Source organism: Lycium ferocissimum, chromosome 1, assembly GCF_029784015.1.
Source record: "Lycium ferocissimum isolate CSIRO_LF1 chromosome 1, AGI_CSIRO_Lferr_CH_V1, whole genome shotgun sequence".
NCBI lineage: Eukaryota > Viridiplantae > Streptophyta > Magnoliopsida > Solanales > Solanaceae > Lycium > Lycium ferocissimum.
Window position 1 is genome coordinate 26,411,110 of NC_081342.1, and position 27,856 is coordinate 26,438,965.

The following is a 27,856-nucleotide window of genomic DNA, read 5'->3' on the forward strand; positions in this document are numbered from 1 at the left end:
AAAAGTTTTGAAAAGGCCAAAACATAGATCTTTGAAGATTTGTTTTTAAAATCTATCAAAATTTTATGGCCAAACAAATTAAAAACAAATTTTCAAAATATGGTCTCAAAATTTATGGCCAAACGGGAGGTGAGATTATTTAAACGGTTGGCCTGTGCAGTCTGTCCTCTATTATAACTTTAAACTCCACGTCAGTATTTTGGAGTTCCACGCTTGAGAGGAGAATCAAAAGGATGAGATTCAGGAATAGGGTTGTCTTTTTCACCAACATTTTTAGTATTTTTTTTTTTTTTGAACTAGCTCCAACATATTATCATGAAGACATGAACTCCAACATGACGTATAGGAATTTTACTTGTAAAAAAATTCAAACTCCAACATAATATGCTAAAGTTCTTTCGTATTTTAATTAAGAGTAATTTTGTCCAGATTTTGTTTCCGCATTAAGAATAACTATTTTCTCCCATTTACTTTACAAACTCCAGCTAATATTTTTCAATTACAACTTCAAAAAAATGATTTGCGCACACCATTTTTACATACTTTTAACATGGTCTGATAATTACAAATAATTGCACGATTTGCCCTTCAAATGGGCTGGTCTTTAATTTTTTTTTCCCCCTCAAACGGAACTTATGCCTTCGGGGCAGAAGTTCTTTGAGGGATCCGACACAACTTGTGCCGGATCCCCTAAAGAACTTATACCCGGAAGGCATAAGTTCCATTTGAGGGGCAAAAATTAAAGACCAGTACAAAATAGGCACAAAAATGCAAATGACCCGTCTGCTTTGCACCAAACCCGCATGATTTTTCCTAAAAGGCCTCACACCGTTAAACGCATCCAATTGCAGCGCCTCCGAAAATTTCGAATTAAGTTTAATACTTAAAGCGCACTAATAAGGTGGGAAGTATCGTTCCGCCTGCCGAAAGAGGCTACTTATAACTAGTACAATATCATTTGACAATGATAATAAGTGTACTAGGTGACGTGATATAGGGTTTAAAGGGAGCCCTCGGGCCAAGCAAAGTTTAGAAACGACATAACGGACAAAAGTTTCAGATGATCGGCTAGCACAAGGCTTAACATCAAACGATCATTACTCACAGCCTATAATGAGTTACATTCCGGGTAACAAATCAAATTAAAGCTCTTCTTTGAAGCTAGTTTCCAACGTCGCAAATCATTAATTATTTAGACATTCCAACAAAAAGCTATATGTGTTTTACCGAAAAGTACTCGCTAGATACAACTCGTAAAGCGTGAGGTACAAATCACTGGAACATCTAGACTTGTCTAATGCAGCTCTAGCAGCAGCAATTTGTTTAGAAAATTCAAGTTGGGGATGGAGATTGAGCTTGGCTCTTTGTCTAATAATCAAGGCAAGTTTTTGGAGTACTTTTGAATTAATTATTACTCCAAAATACTACTCCAGTATTAACATCATTCAATCATTGAAATTCTTAATTAGAAATCTTCCAAGTTGTTCAAGAATAATACCAAGAATTCCAAATTTTGAATTTTCTAAGAAAAGCTTCAAAAAACTAATTCTAATGCTTCAAACTCGTTTATTACGAGTAGTTCAGAATATTTACTGCATTTATCTCAAGTTGTGATAGTTGAAGGTTGATTTCATAAACCCTAACTTATGACATGAATGGTGTTCCTAAAAAAATGGAGAAGATGGTGAATACTATTAATTCTAGAGAATTAATTGCGTAATACAATGACCCTAATGAAAAAATTTGAATTGATCATCATTAGCTAAATTAAAAGTGAACAGCGAAGAATTCACTCTAATTGAATATTTTGTATCGTTAGAGTAATAAGGATCTACATGAAAGAAATCCAAGCATGTTGATAATTGAACTGTTATGAGTTGATATTGATGGAAATAGGTTTGAGAACGAGGAAGTCATTAATAAGTTTTCACCAAAATGGAAGGACTATGAAAATTGTCGAAATTAAGCCTATGTGTATAACATGTACTTAGTTGAATTAATTAGTGTCGTTGCAATATGTTGTTGACGGATATCAGTTCATCTACGTAGATTAAAGTCGTTTGGGTCGATCGACTCATTTTTTAATATTTGGAGCTAACGGTTGGTAAAGCAAAACGATATTGAGGTATGCCGAGCTTTAAATCATCTTGTGAGCTTTCATATTACTTCATACTTTCGAACTAACGAATTAAACAAGATTTTATTCACGTGTAGGACAAGCTTGCATGGGTTGCTCTGCGCCTAAATGGCTAAATCTTGAACTTTATAAAAAAGTGTTTATGACTCTTATGCGACCCTTGTACTATTTATGCTACACGTACACATTATTTAAATATCTCTCGCAACTTGTTGATTACGAATTTCCATCACATGTTTCCTAGTGAGAATAATTGTTATTCACACATCTATCGTGATTTTATTAATGAAATGAATTCGGCCTTTGGTGCTATTTGAGATAAGATCACTAACTAATACTAGGAGTAGTAAATAAATACTAAAACATATTGAGAATAGAATCAAAGGTGAAGACGTGGTTACCATAAAGGTCTTGTTATACACTCTTTAAACTACTTTTCTATGTAAAACCCATCTGCAAATGAGACCACAGAGTTATTAACTAACATTAGTGCCATAAAGGATACTACCTTGTTTAAGAGAACTGAATATGTTAAGATAGAATTAAGGTGGATTATTACAAATCTGAATTGATCACGGAGTAAATCAGTTTCATATGCTCCAATAGTTTTTGCGGAACTGAGATAAAGCATAAGGAAGGATGCATAAAAGTATAAAAAAAATTATGATAATTATAATGTTTCTATCCAATATCCACTTCTTTGACCACTAAGATACACGCTTAATTAAGTCATGTGAATCCCGATTTTAAGATAGCTTGCAAGGATGTCCCCACTCACGCACAATTTGATTTAAGCTTGTAGGATAGCGTTGCCATATAAAGTTAATGAATAATAATATTTTGAATTTTTTAAGTTATATGTGGTTTTTTCGTATTCAGAAGTTATACAAAATTTGAACCACTGGAGATCTTTTTGATATTATACTGATAAGATATGAGGGCTAACTGAAAAAAAAAATGGTATTTCAACGAACAATACGTTTTCAAGTGCTTGTTTAAGAATAAATAACTTGGATAATTTATATTCAAGTTGCCCACGACAAATGATTTGTCCAAATAATAGTCTAATTAATCCGCCAAATCGGACGGTATAGACATTACGTAAATCTTCTTGGTTTGTTATCTTTAGGGACCCACAGGCCACAACCAGTGGACAAAAAGAGGGTTGAAACATGGTGCTCCCACTTTAAACAGAAAACTACTCTAGCCCCTAGGTTTTCACTTTCATTTTTGTACTCGTCCATCGTATCATCCGAGGGAGGAGGATTGATCGAGTTTTATAAGAAGACCAAAGTTATTGTCCGTCACCACGTGGTATGTTCTCATCACCTTCCAAAAAGCTAGTCCTTTTTTTTGCCCTTTTGTTGAAAAATATCCTAATTATTTTGTTTATTTGGCAAACGAAATTAAGTGATTATTTATATTTAAGTCCTTTCTGTAGCCCTGATATAAATATATCCTTGATACTTTCCAACATACGATTGTTTGATATAAGGGAGTTGTGGCAGGATTCCATTGATGTCATCAGCTAGAGGAAGGAACATATATTTAGGTCCTCTATGTATACCTTATATTCAAGTACTGTTATGTTTGGTTTAGAAATTTATCATTTTAAAGTTTTAGTCCAAGCACTATGGATATCATCTCTTTAAATTTTAAGTAAGATTGATTAAAATGATAGGCAACGTAAATTGATGATTTGTATCACACTACAATATCTTAATTACTCTTGCAATAGAAGTGCAATGATGAAGTTTTTTATTTTATGCATCGGATAATTGACATTAATTGCATGAGACTTCTTTTTATTTTGCAATTGGTGTGGATTCAATTCCTGTGAGACACACACATAAAAAAATAAAATAAAAGGGAATTTTGGAGTAAGGATTTTATTTTTTTCCCTTCTTTTTTTACTCCATCCGTCTAAATTATATGTCGTGTTTCTCTTTTACACGTCCCTTAAAAGACATTATAATTATAAGGAGATTTTGACTATTTTTTTCTTAACATATAATCTATCGTCATTAAATATTTACTCTATTGAGGTGTTTGTATTCTTCAATACAGTAACAATTACTAAGGATAAATTTAAAAGATAATTAAATTTGTCTTAGGGTGTGTTCGGTATGGAGGAAAACATTTTCCAGAAAATGTTTTCAATTTTCTCATGTTCGTTTGGTAAAAAATTTTGGAAAACATTTTCCTCAAAATTGGGGAAAATGACTTCCCTAATAAAAGTAGGGAAAACAAGTTCATTCCACCAATCACCAAACCCCAACCACTCCCAACCCCCCACGCACCCCGCCCCACCCACCACCCATCCCTCCCCCACCCCTGCGCAAAAATTAATTTTTTTTGAAAATTTTTTTTTGACATTATTTTTAGTTTTTTGCACCCCCCACGCAAACCCCTCACCCCCCCCCCCCACACACACAATTTTATTTTATTTTAAAAAAGTTTTGAATTTTTTTTTTTTGCACCCCACCCACCCCTCACCCACCCCCCCCCCCATTTTTTTTTTTTTAAAAAGTTTTTGACATTTGTTTTGGTTTTTTGCACCCCCACCCCGCACCCTACCGCCACACCCCCCCGCACCCATACCCCCCCCCCCCCGGAAAAAAAAACTTTTTGAAAAAAAAAGTTTTGACTTTTTTTTTTTGGTTTTTTGCACCCCCCAACCCCCACCCATCCCCCGCACCCTACCCCCCACGCCACCCGGCACCCTACCCCCCCTCACACCCCAAAAAATATTTTTTTTGAAAAAAAGATTTTGACATTTGTTTTGGTTTTTTGCACCCCGCACCCTACCCCCACGCCACCCTTCACCCCTACCCCCCTCCCGCAAAAAAAAATTAATATTTTTGAAAAAAAAGTTTTGACATTTAGTTTTGGTTTTTTGCACCCCGCACCCCTACCCCACCCCACCCCGCGCGCCCCTACCCTACCCCCCCTCCCGCAAAAAAAATTAATATTTTTGAAAAAAAAGTTTTGACATTTATTTTGTTTTTTGCACCCCCAACCCCACTTCCCCCACCCAACCCCGCACCCTACACCACCCCCACAAAATATTTTTTTTGAAAAAAAAGTTTTGACATTTGTTTTGATTTTTTGCACCCCACCCCCCCTCCAAAAAAAATTGAAAAAAAGTTGACAATTATAAAAATTGAATGTTTGCGTGGTTAAAAATTAAAACTTTTGGAGGGGGTGATGGGGTATTGCGGGGGTGGGGTGGGTGGTGAAAAGATTTTTTTGGGTGGGGGGGTGGGGGTGTAGAAACCCGCAAAAGACAATAAAAAACTTCAAAAAAAAATTGTTGGGGTTGTGTGTGGGGTGTGGTATGGGTTCCACGCAAGGGGGAGGGGGGATGGGGATGGTCGGTAAAAAATTCAGAAAAAAATTAAAAACTTCAAAAAAACTGTTGGGAGTAGGTGGGTGGGGGGAGGGGTGATGTATGGGTTACGGGAGTGATTGGGGGTGGGGGTGCAAAAAATAAGAAAAAAATAAAAAAATAAAAAATTTAGGGGGGTGGGGGTAGGCGTGGGTGGGTGGGAGTGGGGTGTTAGGGTGGGGGTGGGGGTGCAAAAAACAAAACAAAAAAATCAAAAGAAATTTTTTTTTGGAGGGGGTGGGTCATAGGTGCGTGGGTGGGAGTGGGGTGTGGGTGGGGGTATGGGGTTGGATTGGAGTTAGTGAGGCTTGGATGAGTATTTTCCAAAAAACGTTTTTATCAACCAACGAATAAAAATAAGTAAAGCAAATTCACTTATTTTTCACTACCCAAACGAATATGGGAAAATAAATAGAAATTCACTTATTTTTTAGGAAAATATTTTTCTCCATACCGAACACACCCTTAAACTTCTAAACTTACAAATAATTTGAGATGACTATTTTTAGAAATCACATAATTTGAGACAAGCTGACACGTGTCGTGAGCTCAATAAGTTATCTCACTGTACAGTCATTGCCTTAAATGTAACTATAAAAAGGGCAGCATCGAGTTGAAACCTGGCTAACATTCTCATTTGCACCACACCACCGCTCCACTACAACTAACCAATTCAGCGAAATCTCGAAATGGCTTTAAGAACCCTCGTAACCAAACGGACCGTAGCGGCAGGGCTAGGGTTCCGCCAGCAACTACGTGGCCTCCAAACCTTTTCGCTCCCGGATCTTCCATACGACTATGGCGCACTGGAGCCAGCAATTAGCGGTGATATAATGCAGCTACACCATCAGAAGCATCATCAGACTTACATAACTAATTACAATAAAGCCCTTGAACAGCTCGACGATGCTATTTCTAAAGGAGATGCCAATACCGTCGCTAAATTGCACAGTGCCCTCAAATTCAACGGCGGAGGTCTGTTTTTTCGTTTTTCCTTTTTACTGAATGATTTATTGATGTGAATTTATTTTGAGTGATTGCTTGTGTTTTTGCATTTGTTCGAGATCAATTGGATTTGAATTGAACTGGAATATGAGAGATCGATCTTTTTAGGATTAGGGGTCGCTTGGTTTGCGGATTAAATTATTCCGGGATTATAATTCTCGGACTAATTTATCCCACCTGGGAGGTGGGGATAAAATAATCGCAATTTTCATGGGATAAAGTGTAATAGATTAAATTTATATTGTGTTTGGTTGACGGTGGGATAAATTTATACAGTCAACCACACACAATATAAATTTAATCCCAAACTTAATCCTAGGATATTCCACCTTATATCAGTGTAAAATTAGAACAAACTAGGTGGTACTTTTGTCTGATGTTAGATTATTCTTGGAGGAATTAATTGTAGCAGGTGGATGAGAAGAGATTAGAATGAGGCAATTTTGGACCCTCTAAGGTCAATTGAATGAAATTACCATGTGATGGCTGATTTTTTGATCCTGTGATGTCAATTGAATGAAATTATCATGGCTGATGGCTGGTTTTTTTTTCCAAATATCAATTCGAATTGTGGCAATGACGCCAAGTGAATGCCTAAATGGTCTTTTTTTTGCTTTTTGGAAAGAAGAAATCCGTAAATATCAAGTAATTAGTCCAGCACAGTTCCTTCTTTTTTTACAATTTTTGGTTGCTATGGTTTATGGAATTTGATTGGTTGGTCGTAATTTTGCATTTGTTCGAGATAAATTGGATTTGAATTGAATTGCAAGATGAGAGATGGCTCGTTTCAGGATTAGAAAATTAAAACAAACTAGGTGGTTCTTTCATTTGATGTTGGATTATTCTCAAAAGAATTAATTGTAGTATATGGGTGAGAAGAGCTTAGAATGGAGCATTTTTTGACCCTTTTATGTCAATTGAATGAAAGTATCATGGGCGATTTTAATATTGTTCCAATATCAATCAAATTCTGGCAATGAAGTTGCACCCAAGGGTGTAGTCTAGTGGTCAATGAAGTAGGTTGAGAGCCATGAGGTCTCATATTCAAATCCCACTAGGTGATTTCTTCCATTTGTCCTAACCTTGGTGGATAGAGTTACTTGGTACTTATTGCTGGTGGGAGGGGATAGGTAGATATGCCGCGGAATTAGTCGAGGTGCATGCGAGCCGTGGCTCTGGACACCACGGGTAATGAAAAAACAATTGCGGCAATGATGTCAATTGAATGCCTAATGGTCTTTTTGTGTTTTGGAAATGAGAAATCCGTAAATATCAAGTAATTAGTTATTGTATCATATGTATGAGGGCAATTATTTTGGTCCAAAAGAAACACCGGATTGCACAAGCTAATAAGCTGATGTCCAGCCCAGAATTCTGTTGGTTCTGCACTCTGTGTCACAACTTGTATTTTGATTTGCATTCATGCCGTGATGAGGTCCATTCATGAGGCCACTTAATCAGTTGTCAAAGTACTATTAATGTTGATTTCACGAATAATCAATCTTTTATCCAAGTTGACGATTTGTTTTGACTTTTCAAACAGGTCATATTAATCACTCAATTTTCTGGAAGAACCTTGCCCCTGTCCGCGTAAGCTTGTTTCCTCAGTTATATCATTGTTCTATTTTGAGGGGAAATAACATAACTGCTTAATCATATTGCAGGAGGGTGGTGGTGAGCCTCCCTCATTGTTCTATTTTGAGGGGAAATAACATAACTGCTTAATCATATTGCAGGAGGGTGGTGGTGAGCCTCCAAAGGGTTCTCTTGGCTGGGCTATTGACACTAACTTTGGTTCCGTGGAAGCTTTAGTAAAAAAGATGAATGCAGAAGGTGCTGCTTTACAGGGCTCTGGCTGGGTGGTAAGTCTCGCTACCTTTTCTCAGGACTTAGTTGGTCAGCTTATGTCTGTGAGAATCAAGCTCTAGCTTGTACCTTTTATTTTTTCTTGAGCTTGCTTCTATGTTTGCAGTGGCTTGGTGTAGACAAAGAGCTTAAGCGCCTGGTGATTGAAACCACTGCGAATCAGGTGATTGATGCTTGTTCTATTTATCCTAAATTATTAGATAACTGCTTTACAGGGCTCTTGGGCCGAGGGTCTATAGAAACAGCTTCTCTACCCCACAAAGGTAGGGGGACGGTCTGCGTACACCCCATCCTTCCCGGACCGCACTTGTGAAACTATACTGGTTATGAGCCTGTTTGGATGGGCTTAAAATAATAAGCTATTTCTCAGCTTATAAGCCAAAAAAAAAAAGTTGGGGTAGGCTAACTTCTTTTTTTTTTTTTTTGGCTTATAAGAACATTTTAAAACAAGTTACTTTAGATAAGCTAAGCCAAATGGGCCCAAATTATTTTTTGGGCTTATTTTTATGCCACGAAATGGCTTTTAAGTCACGAATAAACACTCAAAAAAATTTGAAAACGGTACTTATAAGCAACTTATAAGCCAATCCAAACAGGCTCTATGTTGTTGTTGTAATGGATAAACTATGTTGCACTAGAGGTGAATCCAAGATTTCAAGAGGATGAGTTCACCTTAAAATTTTTGTTAAAAAAACAAGGATGCAAAAGTGCATTTAGTAGGGTTCGATCCCACAACCTTAACGTATTAAACCCAGCACTTAACTAGTGCTCCATCCGGTCTAGGACCATGTGTTCCTTCAGTTAATATTAGATATATTATTAGGATTATATACATAATATACCGAGTTTAGTCGAGTGACCGTGGGTTCACGTGACTCATTTTTTATACATAGATTCGCCCCTGTGTTCCACCAAGGGTGTGTTTAGTGGTGATTTCTACCCATTTGTTCTAGCCTTGGTGGATAGAGTTACCTGAAATCTGTTGCGGGTGGGAGTGACAGGTATCTCGTGAAATTAGGCGAGGTGCGAGCAAGCTGGTCTGGACACCATGGTTATAAAAAAATAAAAACAAAATGAAGCGATGTTCTATTTATCCTAAATGAATAGATAGCTGAGCTTCATCTGCAACAAGTGAAGTTGATTCCTCCACTCTGTTGCCTTAGTCACACGTTATTACAAGAAAGCGCGAAAAGAAAATGTGGAAGACTGCTAATTTCTTGATCGCTGATAAGTCTTAAAGCTGCAGCCGTGCAGCGCAAATAATCTGACGTTTCATTCATTTTTAGATTCCATAATCGAGAGATGTATTTATTATCTTAAATATTGTCCTTGCACCAGCTGAGTATTCCTCTTAGGTTAATGAACTTCTTTACCGGTGCTTTAGGATTATTTGCATTTCCCCACCTCGTTGGTCTGTCAGCATTCTGCAGTCTACACCACATGACCCAGGCTTCAACTGTAGATAGGTCTTTATTTTTGTCCTTTTTATCAACCCTTTTAGGTAGGGGATTGCATAAGAAAGTTTCCGTAATTGTTGCTTGTCAGGTTGCCTTATGGTAGGGATCATTTTTTTCTTGCAGGACCCTTTGGTTTCTAAAGGAGCAAATTTGGTACCTCTTCTGGGTATAGACGTTTGGGAACACGCATACTACTTGCAGGTAATTTGATTATTCTGTTATGGTGCTTAATACCCAAACATGATATGTCTACAATGCTCTGTCAATATTCGTGCTACTACCTATGTTTTTATTCTGAAGCATGATTGACATTGCTATTTCTTCCAAGTGAATATTTTCTCCTTTCTAAATGCTTTTGATCTTCTTCATATATTGCATACAGTTGAAAAAAGGTTTAATAGTGAGGGTGAATGAGAGCTATGAATGTATCAAAGAACTTGTTGTCCTATGAAATATTTTTATGGAGATAGATGTTTTCGAAAGCCATTTTTATGAGGTCTGGTCTGGTCTTTTTTTTTTCTTTTTCAAATTCAAGAATTCTTATCGAACTTAACTGATTTGCCTTTGCTTTTTTTGTGATGCAGTACAAGAATGTAAGACCAGATTACCTGAAGAATATATGGAAAGTTATCAACTGGAAATATGCCAATGATGTTTATGAGAAAGAATGCCCTTGAACAGAGATATTTGACGTTGTTTTGGGAAAACGTTTGTAAAAACTTTTGACGGGAAATACTTGCTGAGTGACATGAGCATCCTATTTTTCTTTTTAGTCGCTGGTTTATGTAATTGATGTACGGATCCTGAATAAAGCTACTCTCGTCTTGTGAGCCCAATTCTTAGATATCCAGTTCATCCAAATATAGTAACACGCTTGTAAAAGTTGCTAGCTGAGTTTACAGACCATCTGCTATGCTGTGTCAATATTCAGAGTGAATCTAGCCTGTTTGGCCATATTTTTAAAATCAAATTATTTTGAAATGTGCTTTTCAAAAAAGTTCTTTTGATGAAAAGTCATTTTATTTGGTCAACTAATTTAAAAAACACTTTTGAGCAACAATTAATGTTTGATCAAACTTTTAAAAAGTGTTTTAAGTGTATTTTTTTTAAAAGTGCTTTCGGGCAAAAATAATTTTTTTTTAGCTTCTGAAAAGTAGTTTCTGTTCTCCAGAATTACTTATTTTCTCCCAAAAGATTGACCAAACACATTAATTTATTTATTTTAGAAATAAATATTGAAAAAAATAAGCATTTTGCAGAAAAATAAACTTGGCCAAAGAGGCTATAATGTGCTATTACTTTCAGCACGGTCCATATTTTCTGCAACCTCTAGATCCCGAGGTGGTAATGTTAATTGGAGCTTTCTATACTGCATTGCTGACCAAATTGATCCTAACACTTTGAAATGTTTTCAAAGGCTGAAATATGCCCCTAACCTTTGCGAAATTGTACACATTTGTCCCTCGTTAAAAGGTTGGTGCAAAGATGCCCCTAACATTTTTTTTTGGCCATACATGCCCTTGAGTTAACGGAAAATATTAGAGGGCATATTTGTTCGGATTTCGAAAACGTTAGGGGCATATTTGAGCCTTTGAAATTCCTGAATATTATGGCACAAAATATCATTGCATTCCAAAATATAAAAAAATATTTGTAATTACAATCCATCCATCATTGCATTACATCAAAATTATACAATTAAAAGAATAGATGCAATTACAACCATTTTTTAAAGACTGTTTTCACAAACAAGAGCACCATTTTCCCTTTTCAAAAGATTTTTTTTTTACTGATGATAATATCATTTTTATTTTTCAATTTGTTGATGATCTGGATAGTTCTTTCCGGATTTTTTTTTGTCTTCTCAGTCCCAATATCTACACAATAATGGATGCAATAATTACCGCAATAAAACATAAACATAAAAAAGGAGATAACTTACATTAGACTTATGACACATTAAAAAATTTCTCCGCAGTGCTCAAAATTTTGATAATAATAATAGAAAGAGTATCACATTTTAAGCATTTATACGGTTTCTTACATAACATTCAATGTGGTTTGGCCCTTTCGTGAATTTCACGCATGACCGAAATTTAGTAGAATTATTTGAAGTCCATAAGTGAGATGGAGTGCAGTAACTCCACGTCCACAAACCCTTCCACCGCTCTACATCCACATAACATTCAATGTGGTTTGGCCCTTTCGTGAATTTCACGCATGACCAAAATTTAATAGAATTATTTGAAAATCATAAGTGAGATGGAGTGCAGTAACTCCACATCCACAAACCCTTCCGCAGCTATTTGAAGAACTCGAAGCTTCCGACATTTCATAAACAAGTGAAAGAATAAGAGAGAAAAGTGAAGGGTTGTACGATAAGTGTGAAGTTTGAAAATGCAGTTGTAATAAATCATTGGCTAGCATAAAGTGCACTATAAAAAAATCTGAGAACTATTTGTGCCATAATATTCAGGAATTTTAAAGGCTCAAATATGCCCCTAATATTTGTGAAACTGAACAAATATGCCTTCCAATATTTTCCGTTAACTCAAGGACATGTATGGCCAAAAAAAAAAAAACGTTAGGGGCATCTTTGCATCAACCTTTTAACGAGGGGCAAATGTGTATAATTTCACAAAGGTTAGGGGCATATTTGGACTTTAACCGTTTTTGAAATACAAAAGTACAAGACCTCGGCTATCTTTAGGCAAGCGGGAGTTGGCATATGATTAGTTGAAGACGTGCATCTGAACAGTTTTGCCATAGTGATATGGGATATGTCGAACTTAATAAGAGGCTCAAATTTGTTGCAACATTTCCAAACTTGTCACCACGTGATTTTTCCAACGCAATTCAAATTATTCTCTCTTTTTCAGGTAAGAACAACCTTAAACCTTCATTACAAGAGACATTGAATTCCATTCAGGAGAGTGGACTTCCAACACACCTTGCATCTGATTCTAAGTGTATCAACTTTTCTGAACTACATGAAGACTTGAAAATAATCAGTAAAGGACATGCATGAATCTGCATATAATCTCCAAGTATGTTAATGATCTGTTCATCATGGCTTAGTGACGATGCAGCTAGGTTAATAGAGTGATGGATCTCCAGGCAACTATCATTTTGTTCAATGAGCAACAATGCATCTTGATCTCAACATTGTTGGGATGGCTATATGAAACGTCCATGTTCATTTCGCTTCACCTGTGTCGGTGTCATTCCAATACTCAATAATTTGTTTTTCAACAAGAGAACAAAATTTGTTCTCACCTATCAACTAGAAAGTGTTGCCGCAGATTTCTGCATACACCAAAACCCAAGCCGGCGTCAAAAGCATGATAATCTAAGATTAGCGAAGCTCTGCCTAGTTAAACTAAAACTGGGATTGGATCAGCAACCTTCAAAATTTCTGAATTGCTCTTCAGTGGACGCAAGTGCGTGCAAAACTAGTAATAGCAACTACTGAATTTTTGTGGTTCTTCATTTTGGAGAACTGATTTAAAGCCTTCTACAACAGTATTGACAATCCTCTTCATCGATGTACTGCAGCAGCCATGAACTTTAATGGAGCGAATTCATTTCAGCAGGCTGTTGAAGTTGCTTTACAATCTTAACACATTCAACCATGGGGCAGTTTGTCTTAATCGCATTTGGGGCAATATGTGATCTGCTAACAGCATAACCTTCCTGTAATAAAGCCCCCCAAAACAATGATACTAATCTTATGGTTTATTTTAAAGAGGAAAACTTTTTAAAAAGATACCTTCTTATACTTCAAATACTTCATTACCACGCCTTAATGTCATCTTCACATTGGAAATTTCAAATTCAAAATAGTTTCAGTTTAATGTTCTCATCTTTATTTATTTGAATTAATTGAAAAGGTACATAGGTTAATTGAAAAGGTCTGTAGATTCTCAAAGCATCCTGCTCAAACATCATATATTCTTTGTGGTACTTACTCAAGTGAACAAACGTCAATTAAGTGCGTTATCTACCTAGATTGCATTGAGATAATCAATCATAAATTGTCCATGAGTTCTAATCATGCTTCACTGGATACCATAATTGAAAATCGCATATAAATACAGAAATTATTTTTGTCTGGTTTTATATTTGTCTTTTATGAAGAAGATTTCATTAATAATGCATAAAAAGATACAAGAAGTATAAAACAGATGTAGTAGTTAGCTCCAACACATGCGTGAACGATGCTAAGACCAGGGAGCCGAGTCCAAACAATAATGAGTACTACCAGTTAAAACGGATAACTTAATCTAGCTAGTCTAATGTGTAGGAAGTGGAAAATCCATCAAAACACCTGTGACATGCACCAAAAAAATAGTTGTTGGGATCATTTTACAGATCCTTTTAGATGGACCATATCAACTCTCCAAGAACACCAGCGTTCATAAGATTCTTTTATATTACTACATACATCTTGATATTTAGACCCAACTTAGCTGATGGAAATGAAATTTACTTAGTGGCTGCCTGCTTTATTAGTTTCAAAGAAGTGAAATTTACTTTAGTGAATGTATCAAATTGTTAGGCCAGATAATGACATGCAAAGCTAGAAAAAAATCAACGGAATTGTTTGAAATTTAAACCAGCCTCAGATGAGCAGAATGATGTTTATGCACCAAATATTAAAGAAAATGTTTTCTTTCAAAAGGATGTAATACCAAATTTATAGTTTCATAAAACTTAGGTGGTGTTTGGGTTCGGAGACAAACTTCTTTAGCTTCAAAAGAATTGGTTTTGGAATTGCTTTTTTCCAGAAAGAATCAGTAAAGAGCTGAATCATTTGAAGAGGCTTTCATATGTGTCAAAGTTATTAAATTTTAATATATACCAGCTATTTTTATTTGCTACTAAAGGTGTTTAGGAAGTAAATCGCTTTTCCATCATCAGGTCAACCGCTTGCTTGAGGGAGAGAGGGGGGGGGGGGGGGGGGGCACTGTTGTGTTCAATTTGTGTTGGACAGTAAAAGGTCCAGAAATCTCTTTTAGCTGGGGAAGGCCATAGCCAGTCCTCCGATCAAATATTTCAATACCTATATACCTACACTACTGACATACCTCATGCAGGCGGTTCATTATCGCACTTAGAGGAGGCAAATTAAGTTTAGCACGACTTGCGATCTGCAGGTGACAAAACAAATAAATCGAAGTTCAGAGTATGGTAAAAACAATCAATAACTAAAATGATGCAAAAATTAAAATTCCATGATTGTTCCAATCATCTAAGCTAATTATCTAAATCAATCAAGATATAATACGTGAAGAAAAATTGTGTCACAAAAACCTCATCTGCATTGAGGTATCCAACTGGCAATTTGGGGTCACTCTCGTCAATCATTTGTTTCAATAGTTTTTCAAGATTTTTCCCTTCACCATCACCAAGCCATCCCCACCAATCAGCCAAACTCATCATTTCTGTTAGATGGGGAGCATTGTGAAGAGGTCCAGTCCAGAGGGGTCCTGAAACCACAAGTGAACGTGAAACCTGAAAAGAAGTGTAACGGTTAGACGTGAGCCTGAGGATCATTTCATTTGACCATATGCAGGACAAACTTCACTCATTCATAGGGTTACTATCAAGGGTGGATATAGGACTTAAATTTGATGGGTCCAGCCTGTAGGTTCTTACCATTGAATCACTCATTTTAGTGATTTTTCACAATATATATATGCTCCGTATTGGAAAAATGTTGGGATCAGTTCTATTGACTATATGTTACATCCTCCACAGCTACTAGTTTTAATATAGACATCTGATATAATTATATAAAATTTTATGATGACAAAAAGAGAAAAGGGAATTCAATATGTTAGACTTGGAGATTTTGAAAGAATAAACCAAACAAAGAAAGAAAAAAAGTACTCAATTAATAAGCAAGAGGGGACACAAGACATGCCCATCCCCCATGGGTGGGTCCAATTCTAGAAAAAGAAAGGAAAAACAGAAGTAGGACATGGGATTCGAATGCCTATTCTTACTTGTAGAGGTGCACCCAATAACCATTGCACCATAAGACTCTTTGAGCTTGGGTGCAAATACATATATTTAAGTTGTTTTTAAGAGATATAGACGTGGGTCTAGGGAGGGGAGCGTGGGTGCACGTGAATCCACATCCCTCCACATGGATCTGCCCCTGGCTACTACACATTTAATGACACTTGGACTAAAATCTTTTGCAGGATTTTATGACATTTTGAACCGGGGTTGGGAATGGAAGTTAGTGGGGTTGTTCATGTAAATGTCAAATAATTTGACAATAGATAACTATGGGCTAAATAGTTCTTGATGTAAATATACCAAAATCAATACACTACGAGGTACGAAAGCATACATTTGTACTACAAGGGCAGCTGATCTCACCAAGTTCATTCCAGGAAAATGCTCGAGTGTTCCCACATCGATTGCAATAGCTGATAAAACTATAATACCTGTCACGAGAAGCAAAGGAATCATCACCAAGTACTAATGAAATAACTCTGAAAAAGTTCACAACCGAGCTTAACCTGTTAGAAGGAGACTTTCCACGCTTGACTTGTAGCATCACTCTAAACACGGGCCCATGATATGAGTAGTATGAGAAAAGTGGAACAATATGATAACCAAGCACTGAAGCCTCTCTAACTGCCCCGCCTATAAGCATCCGGAGACCTATCTCATTTGAGTATGGCAAAGGCCGAACATATGCTCCATAGGCAGCTAAAGACCTACAAAGAAAGATCGAATTTTATGATCATCCTAACACTAACACGGGATTCAGTAAATTTAAACAGCTACTTGGGAAATAGCTATTGCATTATAGTCCACAAGTAACTACATATAAAGCCCAAAGCTTTTTTCCCTTTTTTTTTTTTTTTTTTTAATTAATTTGATAAGTATGAGTCTAAATGATTTTATCAAACACCAAATCTTTATTAAAGAAAATATCTTCCACGAAAGCCTTTTGTCATACCAGTGCCTAATTGTGGAAAGTTTTGAATTCGTTTTCTGAACATTTACTATGTAGCTCTATCTAAGGCGCCATCTGAGTAATTAAACCTGGTAGTATGAAGATTTATCAGTCAATCATAGGCGCGACCTTCTCTCCTTCTAAACCTATGTAAGCATTTGACATGTAATTTGCAAGAAGGGACATTATTCTACATTTTTTGGAGTTTCAAGAGGGGAAAGAAACGAGAGAGAAAAAAAAAAAAGAACAAAGGAAACAATACACTCTATTTGGATAGTTGTTACACATGTTTCATAAGTTATCGTATTCTATTGTTTTGTGGTGCATTGTATCGTACTGTATTGTTTTGGTTAATACAACTTCTGTCGTTACATAATATCACACATCAGCAATTTGAAGGATAAATTTACAAGAAAAGTTGGGTAACGGGTAGAGCCTCTATAAAAAGGTAGGGTAAAGGATAAAATAGATAATAAACAAAGACAAAATGAGAAAAAAAAAAAAAGGTAACGCCACGATCACACCAAATTGGTCAGTTACATCACGATGGATTTAACGATACTATACAAAAAAATTAGATAACGATCAAAACAAACACTGTATTTAAACTAACAACACAATACAATACAATACAATACAATAGGTAACAAGCATCCAAACAAGCTGTAAGTTTAAGAGGGAAGATGTGCTTGAGGGGCATAAAAAACATTAAACAGAAACTTAACTGGTGAGGCCTATGACCACCAGAAGAAAGTCCATCAGTGGAAGTAATATATAGCAAGCCCCCCAATTTCACAGCATCCAAAGCAACTCTCAAGTAACTTGAACCGCTACCAAAAGAATCCACATCAATAAGGTCAAAGTAGTCCTTTCGCACATAACACTCAGCCAATAACCTAGTAGCAGGCAAATGATTAACCTCCCATCTTTTCCCTTCTCCAGAATCACTTGAGACCTGAGAATAGGGGTGTCCAATGGGCAGGTTGGACTGAAATTAAGCATGTCAAAATAGCCTGAGGTAATAAATAAGTAGGTATTTGACCCGCCCAAAAGTTACTTGAGCTGAAACGGATTGGTTGAAATAGGCTAAAAACCGAGTCGTAACCTAACCAGCCCAATTCTTACTAAGTTTTACATTCTTTGTTTGTTTTCTTGTAATTTGTGTGAGTATAAGTTATGCTATAAGAAGCCGTTCACACAACGAGTATTCAACTATTGATGATGAGCTCCATTTCTATTTGGACCCGAGTCGAGTCTAGTTGTATGGAGATTATGGGTAGGTAGGGGCCTGTTCCGACAGTTGTACAGGGTCCTAATAAAGCTTTTTTCCTTATATTATGACTATATATAACATATCAAATAAAAAATGTCTTTTTAAAAATATTTAGATAAAGTTTCTCATGCGTCAACGTAGACTGATGAATGGGCTGGAAAAAGCAGGTTCAAATGAGCCGAATTAATAAAATAAGTGGGTCGCCGCCCTAACGTGAACGGATTGGACGGGTCATGATTTTAGGGGGTCATTTGTACTTTTTCCCCTATTTTGTGTTGGTCTTTAATTTTTGGTCTTCAAAATCCAACTTATGCCTAGAGGACATAAGTTACGCATCATAATATACACGTGTTGTGCCTGCGTCCTAAAAGAACTTATGCCCCGCTAGGATAAGTTTGATTTTGAAGGGCAAAAATCAAAGACCGGTAAAAATTAAAGACCAGTCCATTTGAAGAGCAAACCGTGCAATTACTTCGATTTCATGGACTGATTTTGCCACCCCTACCTACCTGAGACAGATTTGCCAAAATAAGGTCCTTGTAATTGTCATTTGCATCATTAGCCACAACGAAATCAGCCTGGGCCTCTTCTAAGTAGCGAAGAGAACGAATACCACAGCCACACATGGCGTCGAGAACACGGAGGCTCCCGGTGGTGTTCCGGTAGACGGCGGCGGAGAGAACTCCCAGGTCCCGGGCAGTGGCGCTTTCGCTGCGGAAGAAAGTGTCGCCGACATCGAATTTGTGGGCCCTTTCAGTTTGGTACTGCTGTGATTTACAACAGGGTGGAATGATGTTGTGTTGGGATTTTAAGGGTTTGATGTTTTGTGGGTTGTAGGAGATGAATGGTGAAATGGATAGCGGTTTGAGAGAAAGACAAGACATGGCGGGAAGTGGTTAAGTGGACTTTGCTCTACTTTAGGTTCTTATGTAAGCTCGTGTGGGAACCTTTTTATTTTTATTTTTTTTTGTTCCCAAAGAAACTAGAGTCCCGAACAAAAATGCCTTAAAAAAAATTGTTTGAACCAAAATACCCCAACAAAAAAAAAGTTACAAAAGTACCTTTAATAAAGATTTATCAAGCGCTTAAAGCACTTAACCGTAATCTACATCAAAGTCGCTTTTAAGCGCATTTTACTACGCTTATAGTAGTTGTCTTCTCTCACCTATAACAATAAAGATTTTTCTGCGCTATAGATAGTTGGTTTTTATCTATAGCGCATTATTTTACTGCGCTATAGTAGTCCGCCATTTTCCAACTTACATTTTCACTCCTTTTTACGTGGTTTAGCCGTATATTAATCATGCTTTTGAGATCTTAACTTCAATATTTATATAGAACCCTACTTATATTTGTACAATTAATAAGATAGGCTCAATACATAAAGAATACGCAATACTTTGGATTGTCGTTTTAGTGGTTGAAAAGTGCTCGAAGTCCCTTTTTGTTTGAAGATTTGTAGTCATTAGCTTTACGTTATTTATCTTTTAGGGTTTCGTCTTATTTTTAAATTAATGCTTAACTTTATTTCGAACGTGTCACCTTTTTTTTTTTTTTTTTTATCAATTTAGGATGTGTAATATGTATAAATATGCAAAAAAATATATAATATTTACGATAAATTGTATAACACTAATGTATATACACTATCGAGGATGGGTCCCATGTAGTATGGGAGACTATCCCTAGGCCTAAGGCTCATGCCATCCCCACCGCCCTCGCCATCATCTCCATCGTCCTTCTTCCTCTTAATAACCGGACGCTCCAAGTCATGATCATCTCCTCTTCCCCGGCCCGTGCGCCCTCGACTAGAACGTGCTTCTTCGGGGATCCGTTCCGCCGGCACGCCGTAACCTCGGCCGAGCTAGGTCCTGAAACTCGACCTCTTCCTCGTCGAGAGTCGCCACCCTCGCGCCGAAGAATGAACCGAAAAGTATATAATAATTAGTACCATTTCTTATTTATATTGAATACATTAACGTTATTTATTTAATCAAACCTGTGTGTCAACGGGCGCCTGAGTAGGCTCCTGAGATGGGTCTGTAGGCTCCTCAGATGAGTGTGGTGGTGAATATGAGGTAGTCTCCTGGATGAGATGCTGTTCGAAGACCAAGTAAAGGTTATAAAAATTAAATAAATATATACCTTATATTGAATAAAAGTAGTTTTAAGTAAAAACTTACATGCGCCTCGGTAGTCTCACGAGAAGACACCCGCCGCCTCGACAGCCGACGAGAATGCTCTGAATGGGTCGCTCCCCGTGGACCCACCGGCGCCGAATCCTAAAATATCAAAATAATGAAATAATAAGTAACATACATATTTAAAATAAGTACTTTAAATAATCAAATATATATATTAAATATTGACCTTATGTTGAATAAAAGAGATTTTAATAAAAAAGCTTACTCGTGGCTCGGGTGGTCATATGGGGAAGACACCGCGCTCGACAGACCCATGAGAAAACGCCGAGTGGGTGGCTCGGTGGACCCGCCGGGCGCTCGAATCCTAAAATATAAAATATTACTAAATAATGAGTATATATATATATATATATATATATATATATATATATATATATATATATATATATATAATTTAAATGAACAAATAAGCATTTTAAATACTAACCGGATCAAAAACTCATCAAGTCAAGAATCCCGGGTCCCTCTAAATTCCTCACAGGCCGCTCATCGCCCTAATGAAGCGCGTAATACCGCCCAATCAACGTTATCACGCTCCTCCATATATGCATCTCGGCTCTGGCCGTGATGACGACCCGGTATCTCAAAGAAGCAAGAGCGCCGGCGTAAACGTAGGTGAGTCCCTCAGTGAGCTGCCACCGGCCTGGAACGGCTGCGGATGGACTAGACCGTGAACGCCCTCTGGAATGGGATCGGCCTCATCCGCCTCATCTACCAGATGGTGTCCTCCACCACCAGGTCCTCTGGCAGCAGCACCGCGGCCTCTACGCGCACGGCGTCCCCCGGCAGCACGGCGTCCTCTGCCAGCACGGCCGCCTCCTCTGGGAGCACCCGGTCCTCCTCCTGGCGCTGCCTGATAGTCAGCCCTCCGAATGCTCCTCCCTGCGCCTAATCTCGCCTGCCTACCGGATACCATCCTTCGATATCCGTACCATCTCTGCCGCAAGCCTCGCAAGCCCAGGGTAAGGCATATGCTCTAACCCCAACATGCGTAAACGTTGTACGGCCACCAGCTGCATTTGTGTTCAATAGAAAAAAAAGTTATTTTTTAAAACGTAACATTCAATGCGATTAAATAAATCTAAATACGATAAACTTACCAATGCCTCGCATCGCCGGCCGAGTGCCGAGTATCCTATATCCCTGTGGGGACGCAAGCCGGGTTGCCGATCAATCGGCGTGTGATTCGATGATACCGCCGCATGTAATGCTCAATGGGAGTCAAATGGCCGACCACGGCTAAAGTCAGCCAACCCGTTCTCCCAACGGTGGAGCCGAACATCCATGAAAGCCGTAAAATCATCATCAACGGCAGCCCGATCATCCCGCCGGGTAGTGTCGGAGCTCATGACGTACGTCGTGGGGTATACTCGTGTATGCCCAACCTGTCGTAAGACACGCCGGGCACGTGCTCCTACGATGTCCGTGTGTATCAATGGACACCGCGACCTCCAAACCCCCGACCCGCCCCTACGTAAGGCCGGCAAACTATCTAATATAGCGGCAGACGGCGTCCATATATAAATAGCCGCATAACATATACATACAAATCGTTGATCACCAAGTCGAAAAGACGTTTAATTAAATTATTAATGTAAATTTAAATTGTTTTACAAAGATCGTTCGTCGCGTGATATTCGGTCCCGGAATGGTAGAATACCGTGGGCGCGTATCCACATCCCGATCAAAACCCGCCGTCCACCTCCTCGCATAAGGCATGTCAATGTCGAGGTGATGCCTAGGTACGGGCTGAAAAGGCAGCATCCTCTCCCATGCCCATAACTGTACAGCGATATTAGAAAATACGTTTTTTAAGTCGTCATTTCAAGAGTTTTGTCTATATTAAAGGAAGGCACACTTAAAATATTACCTGGAGAACAACAAAAAATCCACACACATCTGTGACAACACCAATAGACGCTCGGCACAGGCATCTGTAAAGATACGCCAAAACCCCCCCCCCCCCCACCCCCAAACCGTAGTCTCCAGGCGGTCCGCATGCTCCAAGAAAATCAAATAACGTAAGCTGACAAAGGCACCTGATGAATTCGGGAACAAGATGCCCCCGAATATAATAAGCAGGTACAAACGGGCATGACGATCAATAGCATCCTGCGGGGTGCCGTCATCAACCGGATCAAGACCCTCCAAATAAGTGCAGAGTGCACTAATCCGAACCCGACTCTGTCCTGAAATCTGGCCCTGGGCAACAGGCACGAAGTGGGTGAGCCTCGGTCAACTCGTCGCCCACGTCCGACTGTGGATGAGGCTCGCACCGAGTGTATAATGGCTCTCCATCTACCCGCAATCCAAAGAGGACCTCCACATCTTGAAGTGTAATCGTGGCCTCCTGCGAAGATGGAAGGTATGTGTGTCTCTGCGGCCTCCACCGCTCAACCATGGCGCGTGATGAGCGCCCAATCACGCCGTACCCGACCAACGGACACGCAACGGTAGATGCCGCCCCGAAACAATATCTCCAAGACGCGAGGGGTGTGGGGGTGTTCGCGTAAAAGAGTCCAAGCTCTCTCAGCCTAGGGGGCGGAGCCTAGTAGATATCCCTATAGTACCGACCCATAATAAGTCTGACCTATGATTGTCTTGTAAAGACAATACTGATCTATCAGAGGGTCCCGGGTGAACAGAGGGCCCCGCGTGAGCATCGGGCCCCGGGGGAACATCGGGCCCAGGGGGAACATTCGGATCCATGTCTGTACAAAACTAAATTAGTCATTATTCTTTAAATGAAAGATAAATTATATTAACTAATTAATAATTTGTAGGGAATATGTGAATTATGTAGTATTATATCTTGTGAATAATTAACATGGGATATGCGTAAATTTAATATGTGATAGTAAGGACACATATGTGATGGCAAAGACTTTTAAGTTAATTACTTTTGAATTATGTGATGGCAAAGACTTGTTAAGTTAATTAGTTTGAGAATCGAAATTCAAAGAATAATATTTGTTTAGAACTCTATTTTGAATATGTGATATATTTTTAGTTGACCAAATAGCCAACACAGCTACGATAAAATTAGACTAAAAGAGTATATTCGTCGACCACATATTTTTCTACAAACTTTAAATTTTTATCGTTAACTTATGTATTTATGAAAAGAAGAACTTTAACTATTCTTTTTTAGATAATCTTTTTTTATTTAACATATATATATTCACGCTTTTAAAATTATATAGATAACAATTCATAATCATTTACAACTTATCTGGATGGTTGTTACCTATTGTATTATATTATGTTGTTAATTTAAATACAATGTTTGTTTTGATTGTTACTTTAATATTATTTTTATGTAACGACGAAAGGTCCTATTTTATGTAACCACTGATTTGGTCCTATACAATATGACACAATACGAAAAATGTCAAAACAATACATAACAATCATCCAATCAAAGTGTTAACAACATAATAATTCATTACCAATCGATTTCTTTTAATTCATAAACAATAATTAACAACTAATAAATTCATAATCAATATTTAGCAAAATAATAATTCATAAATAATTAACAAATTAACAACTCTTAAACATATAACAAATTAACAATTCATAAACATTTAACAAATTAACAATTCATAAACATTTAACAAATATTGAATTAAACCAAAAAAATAAAAAAAAATCGGAACAGTGGCAAAAGCCACTGCCCAGTCCGAAAAAGAACAAAAAAAAATTGATTTTTTTTTTTGAAACATAGCAACGATTAAATGTTAAGCATGCTTAGAATATAATGTATATAACAAATTAATAACAAAAGTTCATAGTAGAAAACCTTAATCGAAGATTTTTTGTAGAGTTATTTTAATCGAGTTCTACGCCGCTTTTCCCCAAAATTTGAACTTAGAATCTTGCTCCTCGACTTGAATATACCGAGAATCTAAACTTTCCGGACGAAATTTAATAGAAAATGACGTTTTTGGATGTGGGACCACCTCGTTTTTTTTCGTCAATGGCGGTTTCTATTTTTTTTTAAACCCACTGGAGGGACCAGTGGTGGAACCCGATGGGTTTATGTTGAAGGATATAGCGCAAGATTTTCCGCGCTATAGGTGAGAGAATAATTGTTATAGCGCAGTAAAATACTGCGTTATAGGTGAGAGAAGACAACTACTATAGCGCAATAAAATACTGCGCTAAAGGTACTTTTGTAACTTTTTTTTTGTTGGGGTATTTTGGTTCAAACAATTTTTTTTGAAGGCATTTTTGTTCCGGACTCAAGAAACTACTGCTCCCTGCGTTTACGTTTCAAAGTGTGTGGCTTACTTTTAAGGATATTTTAATACATTCTATATATCTTTACATGTGATCAGTGGCGGGATTCGAAAAAAATAATAAAAGCTAAATATAAAAAACTTTGTTGTCCCTAGGGATCGAACCTAGGATTCTAGAGACAATTTTGAACACCCTGAACAGCTTGAGCTAATCTTTTACATTGTTCAGGGTGTTCAAAGGTCAATATATGTACATAAACACGAAAAATTTACCCTATATATACACTGTAATTTTTTGCCGAGGGTGTTCGGGTGAACACCCTCACTGCCATGTAAGAGCCTGTTTGGATGGGCTTAAAAAAAATAGCTTATAAGCCAAAAAAAAAATAAGTTGGTGTAGTCCAACTTATTTTTTTTTGGCTTATAAGTTGTTTTCAGCTTATAAGCTGCTTTAGATAAGTTAAGCCAAACAAACCCGATTAATATTTTGGACTTATTTTAAGCACAAAATAGTTTTTAAGTCACAAATTTAAACACTCAAACAAGTTCGAAAACTTATAAAAAGAACTTATCAGCCAATCCAAACGGGCTCTAAATCCGCCCCTGCACGTTACACTTTTAAGAGCACGAGATTAAAGGGTATTTTAGTACATTCTACACATCTTAATGCAAGATTCAAACGTCTTCATTACTTTTTTAAATTTCGTGTCAAGTCAAAATTAGACAAACATTTTGAAATAGAGGGAGTAATATGATACTCCATTTGCCCTAATTTACGTATCACTGTTCGAATTTTAAAGGACAAATGAGTTTCACTTTGATTACATTTTCAGCCTCTTGAATGGTTTGAATGATTAGCTGTTGTAACTTAAATACTTTTTATATAGTTTTCAAATGCTTAAATTATCCAAAAATCTCAATAATTCTATGATCAAAATTAAGAAAATTGACTCTCAAAATTCAAATAGTGTCACATAAATTAGAAAAGAAGAAAAGAAGAGTAATAAGTTTGCGAAATGTTTGTACTAAGGAATAATGGACTATGAGATACCTCTATGGTGGGGAGGTAATGCTGGTTAGATGAACTAAGAGGGTGGTTTTAGGAAATATCAACCAACATAATTTCTTCAGCAAAATGGGGTGGTTTGTCAGAAATCAAAACGGGGTGGGTGTGACCCAACGTCCTTCCAAATTTTGTCTAGATATCTGTAACTGATTTTTTCCCAATACATATGAGCCATTATAGGACCATCCAGCTAGTGGTGCAATCAAAATTTAAGTTAGTATAAAGTAAATGATTATTCTTAAGTAATTGGATGATTGTTTGCACATTCACATGGGTAGAAGCTTCGTTCTTTTACCAGGCTCTATCGTTTAATTATGAGGGCTAATAATTCAGCTTTGATGATGTCGTTCGAGAGTAAAATTGTCGAAGAGCCAAGTAAATTAATATTTGGCTGAGGAACATATCGATCTATTGCAAAATTTAGAATATCAGTTATCAAAGAAAATCAACAGCTCAATGAACTGACCTGAATTGAATATTATTTGATTAATGATTGTTGACTGATTGGATAGATTGTACAAGTAGTTTCCAATCCATAAAATTGAAAAATAAAAGCTTACTTCTAAAAATGATCGATGCATAGATTAAATCTTTTGGCTATCATAAAAACTTATTTGAACTTGATCAAATATAATATAAATAACATGTTATAAAATGTTTCTCCAGTCTCAATCATCATGAGACCAAAAATCATTGATTCACCCTGATCAAGTGAACTAATTTGGAGTCGACTGCATTCATCCTTAGTTGACCAGACTGGCATTAGATTGTTGAACTTGTCATAGAACGATTAATTTAATGAAAAAAATAAAAAATAAATAAATTGGTGAGAATTGAATGCAAATTTCATGTTAGACTACGAAGTAGAGCTTTCTAATATGTCTCTCAATTTTGTAGGAACCTTCCATCATAGTTTAATGTTGCTACGGTTTTTCCATTTATTATTTAAGCAAATAAATATTAAATATAAAAAATTAAAAATTAAATTGATTGCACCTCAACTTGGACAACTAAATCAAACATATCGGGGAAAGATGAATTTCAAATAGCTAAATTGCAATTAATTGTGTAGGATAAAAGAAAGGTCTAATTTTCATAACCATTCCACTTTCTATCAATTGAGCAAGAACCGTCGAATTGAAGGAATACTAAGGATGAATAATAACTAGCTTTCAAATGTTTTAGACATAAACTATCTAATATCATTATGTTCAAATATTTATAGTAGAAAAGAGTACGACAATCAAAACTCTTCATAATATTATCAAAATTACATGCAGATTTTTCGCCCCTTCTTGGATAAGTAGTCATATATATTGTATGAAAAATATTCAGTGCACCTTTATTTTATCTTCATCATCGTCTCACCAAAAGTTTTCTAGATTTTTTTTTTTTTTTTTTCAAATAGGTAGCTAAGAGTAAAAACCTAATCAATAGATAGCCTTGATACTTTGTCCCTTTTTTTCTCTTTTTGGTTAACATAGTGAAGAGCTTGTTTTTATTCGTTAAGGTTTTTTTCTTCAAAAGAAATTTCTTTTCTTTAATGAAAACTCTACCAGCAAATTTAGCTGGAAACTATGAATACTGATAGTGTTGTTTATAATACTGATAGTGTTGTTTATTTTTAAAAAGTGTTTATAAAAACAATTTAAGGTTATGTTTTATAACAAGTCATCTTTTATGTACACTATACCTTCAAACATCATATATCATACTCAGTGGCGGACCCAGGATTCAATGGTCCAGGGCGCTCACCTTAAAATCAACAAAAAAATATATTGCTTTGAGTGGAATTCAAACTTGGTTCCTCCATGGCTTAGCCTTAAGCCTACAACCTTTTAACTAGAGGACCAAGATCTTTTATTATTTTCTGGGTGCTATTCATTATTTTATACCAAAATTTCAATATTTGCTATATGTCTATAGGATACGCGCTTAACGTAAGTTTTGCCGAGCACAAAAAATAGTACATGGGTTCGCTTTCCTTTGTTAATACTTCAAATTAATTACTTAACATTTAAATATTATTTTTATTGTTGTAATATGTTTCTATGTCACAAAATAAAAAAGATTGTCAAATTTAATATATATGAGTATAGTCAAAAGGTTATAGTATCATATATGAGTGCCAAAAGTATTTATTGAAAATAAAGATAAGAAACTTAGGGGGACAAAAGAAACCCCCGAGGTCCTTTGGGGGTTTTTTCTTTAACCGGGCCAAAATACTTAAAAATATTTCCCAC

The 27,856-nt window shown here is 36.7% G+C and overlaps 2 protein-coding genes across 6 annotated transcripts; one reads left to right on the plus strand and one right to left on the minus strand.

The window, feature by feature from the left end:
• The first annotated feature begins 3,330 nt into the window (after positions 1-3,330).
• LOC132053303 (superoxide dismutase [Mn], mitochondrial) lies at positions 3,331-10,759 on the plus strand. 2 transcript variants are annotated; one of them, XM_059445280.1, is made up of 7 exons: positions 3,331-3,451; positions 6,099-6,500; positions 8,074-8,120; positions 8,267-8,392; positions 8,503-8,559; positions 9,977-10,054; positions 10,236-10,319. In XM_059445280.1, the coding sequence occupies exons 2-7, from the start codon at positions 6,215-6,217 to the stop codon at positions 10,302-10,304; spliced, it is 663 nt and encodes a 220-aa protein (XP_059301263.1). In that variant the 5' UTR covers positions 3,331-3,451; positions 6,099-6,214; the 3' UTR covers positions 10,305-10,319. The 2 variants fall into 2 exon arrangements, with proteins under 2 accessions (XP_059301263.1, XP_059301255.1); XM_059445272.1 differs by lacking the exon at positions 10,236-10,319 and adding an exon at positions 10,438-10,759 and having other exon boundaries at positions 3,340-3,451.
• Positions 10,760-13,033: 2,274 nt separating this feature from the next.
• Positions 13,034-19,019, minus strand: LOC132053318 (tRNA (guanine(26)-N(2))-dimethyltransferase). Of its 4 annotated transcripts, XR_009414107.1 has the most exons (8): positions 18,612-19,019; positions 17,555-17,817; positions 16,387-16,587; positions 16,215-16,311; positions 15,167-15,367; positions 14,941-15,003; positions 13,258-13,546; positions 13,034-13,159 (listed from the first exon to the last, which is right to left on the minus strand). XR_009414107.1 is itself a non-coding variant. In XM_059445291.1 (7 exons), exons 1-7 carry the CDS (start codon positions 18,984-18,986, stop codon positions 13,421-13,423), a joined length of 1,326 nt encoding a protein of 441 aa, XP_059301274.1. In that variant the 5' UTR covers positions 18,987-19,019; the 3' UTR covers positions 13,034-13,420. The 4 variants fall into 4 exon arrangements, 3 of the variants coding, with proteins under 3 accessions (XP_059301274.1, XP_059301295.1, XP_059301286.1); XM_059445291.1 differs by having other exon boundaries at positions 13,034-13,546; XM_059445312.1 differs by having other exon boundaries at positions 13,034-14,180.
• Positions 19,020-27,856: the final 8,837 nt, after the last annotated feature.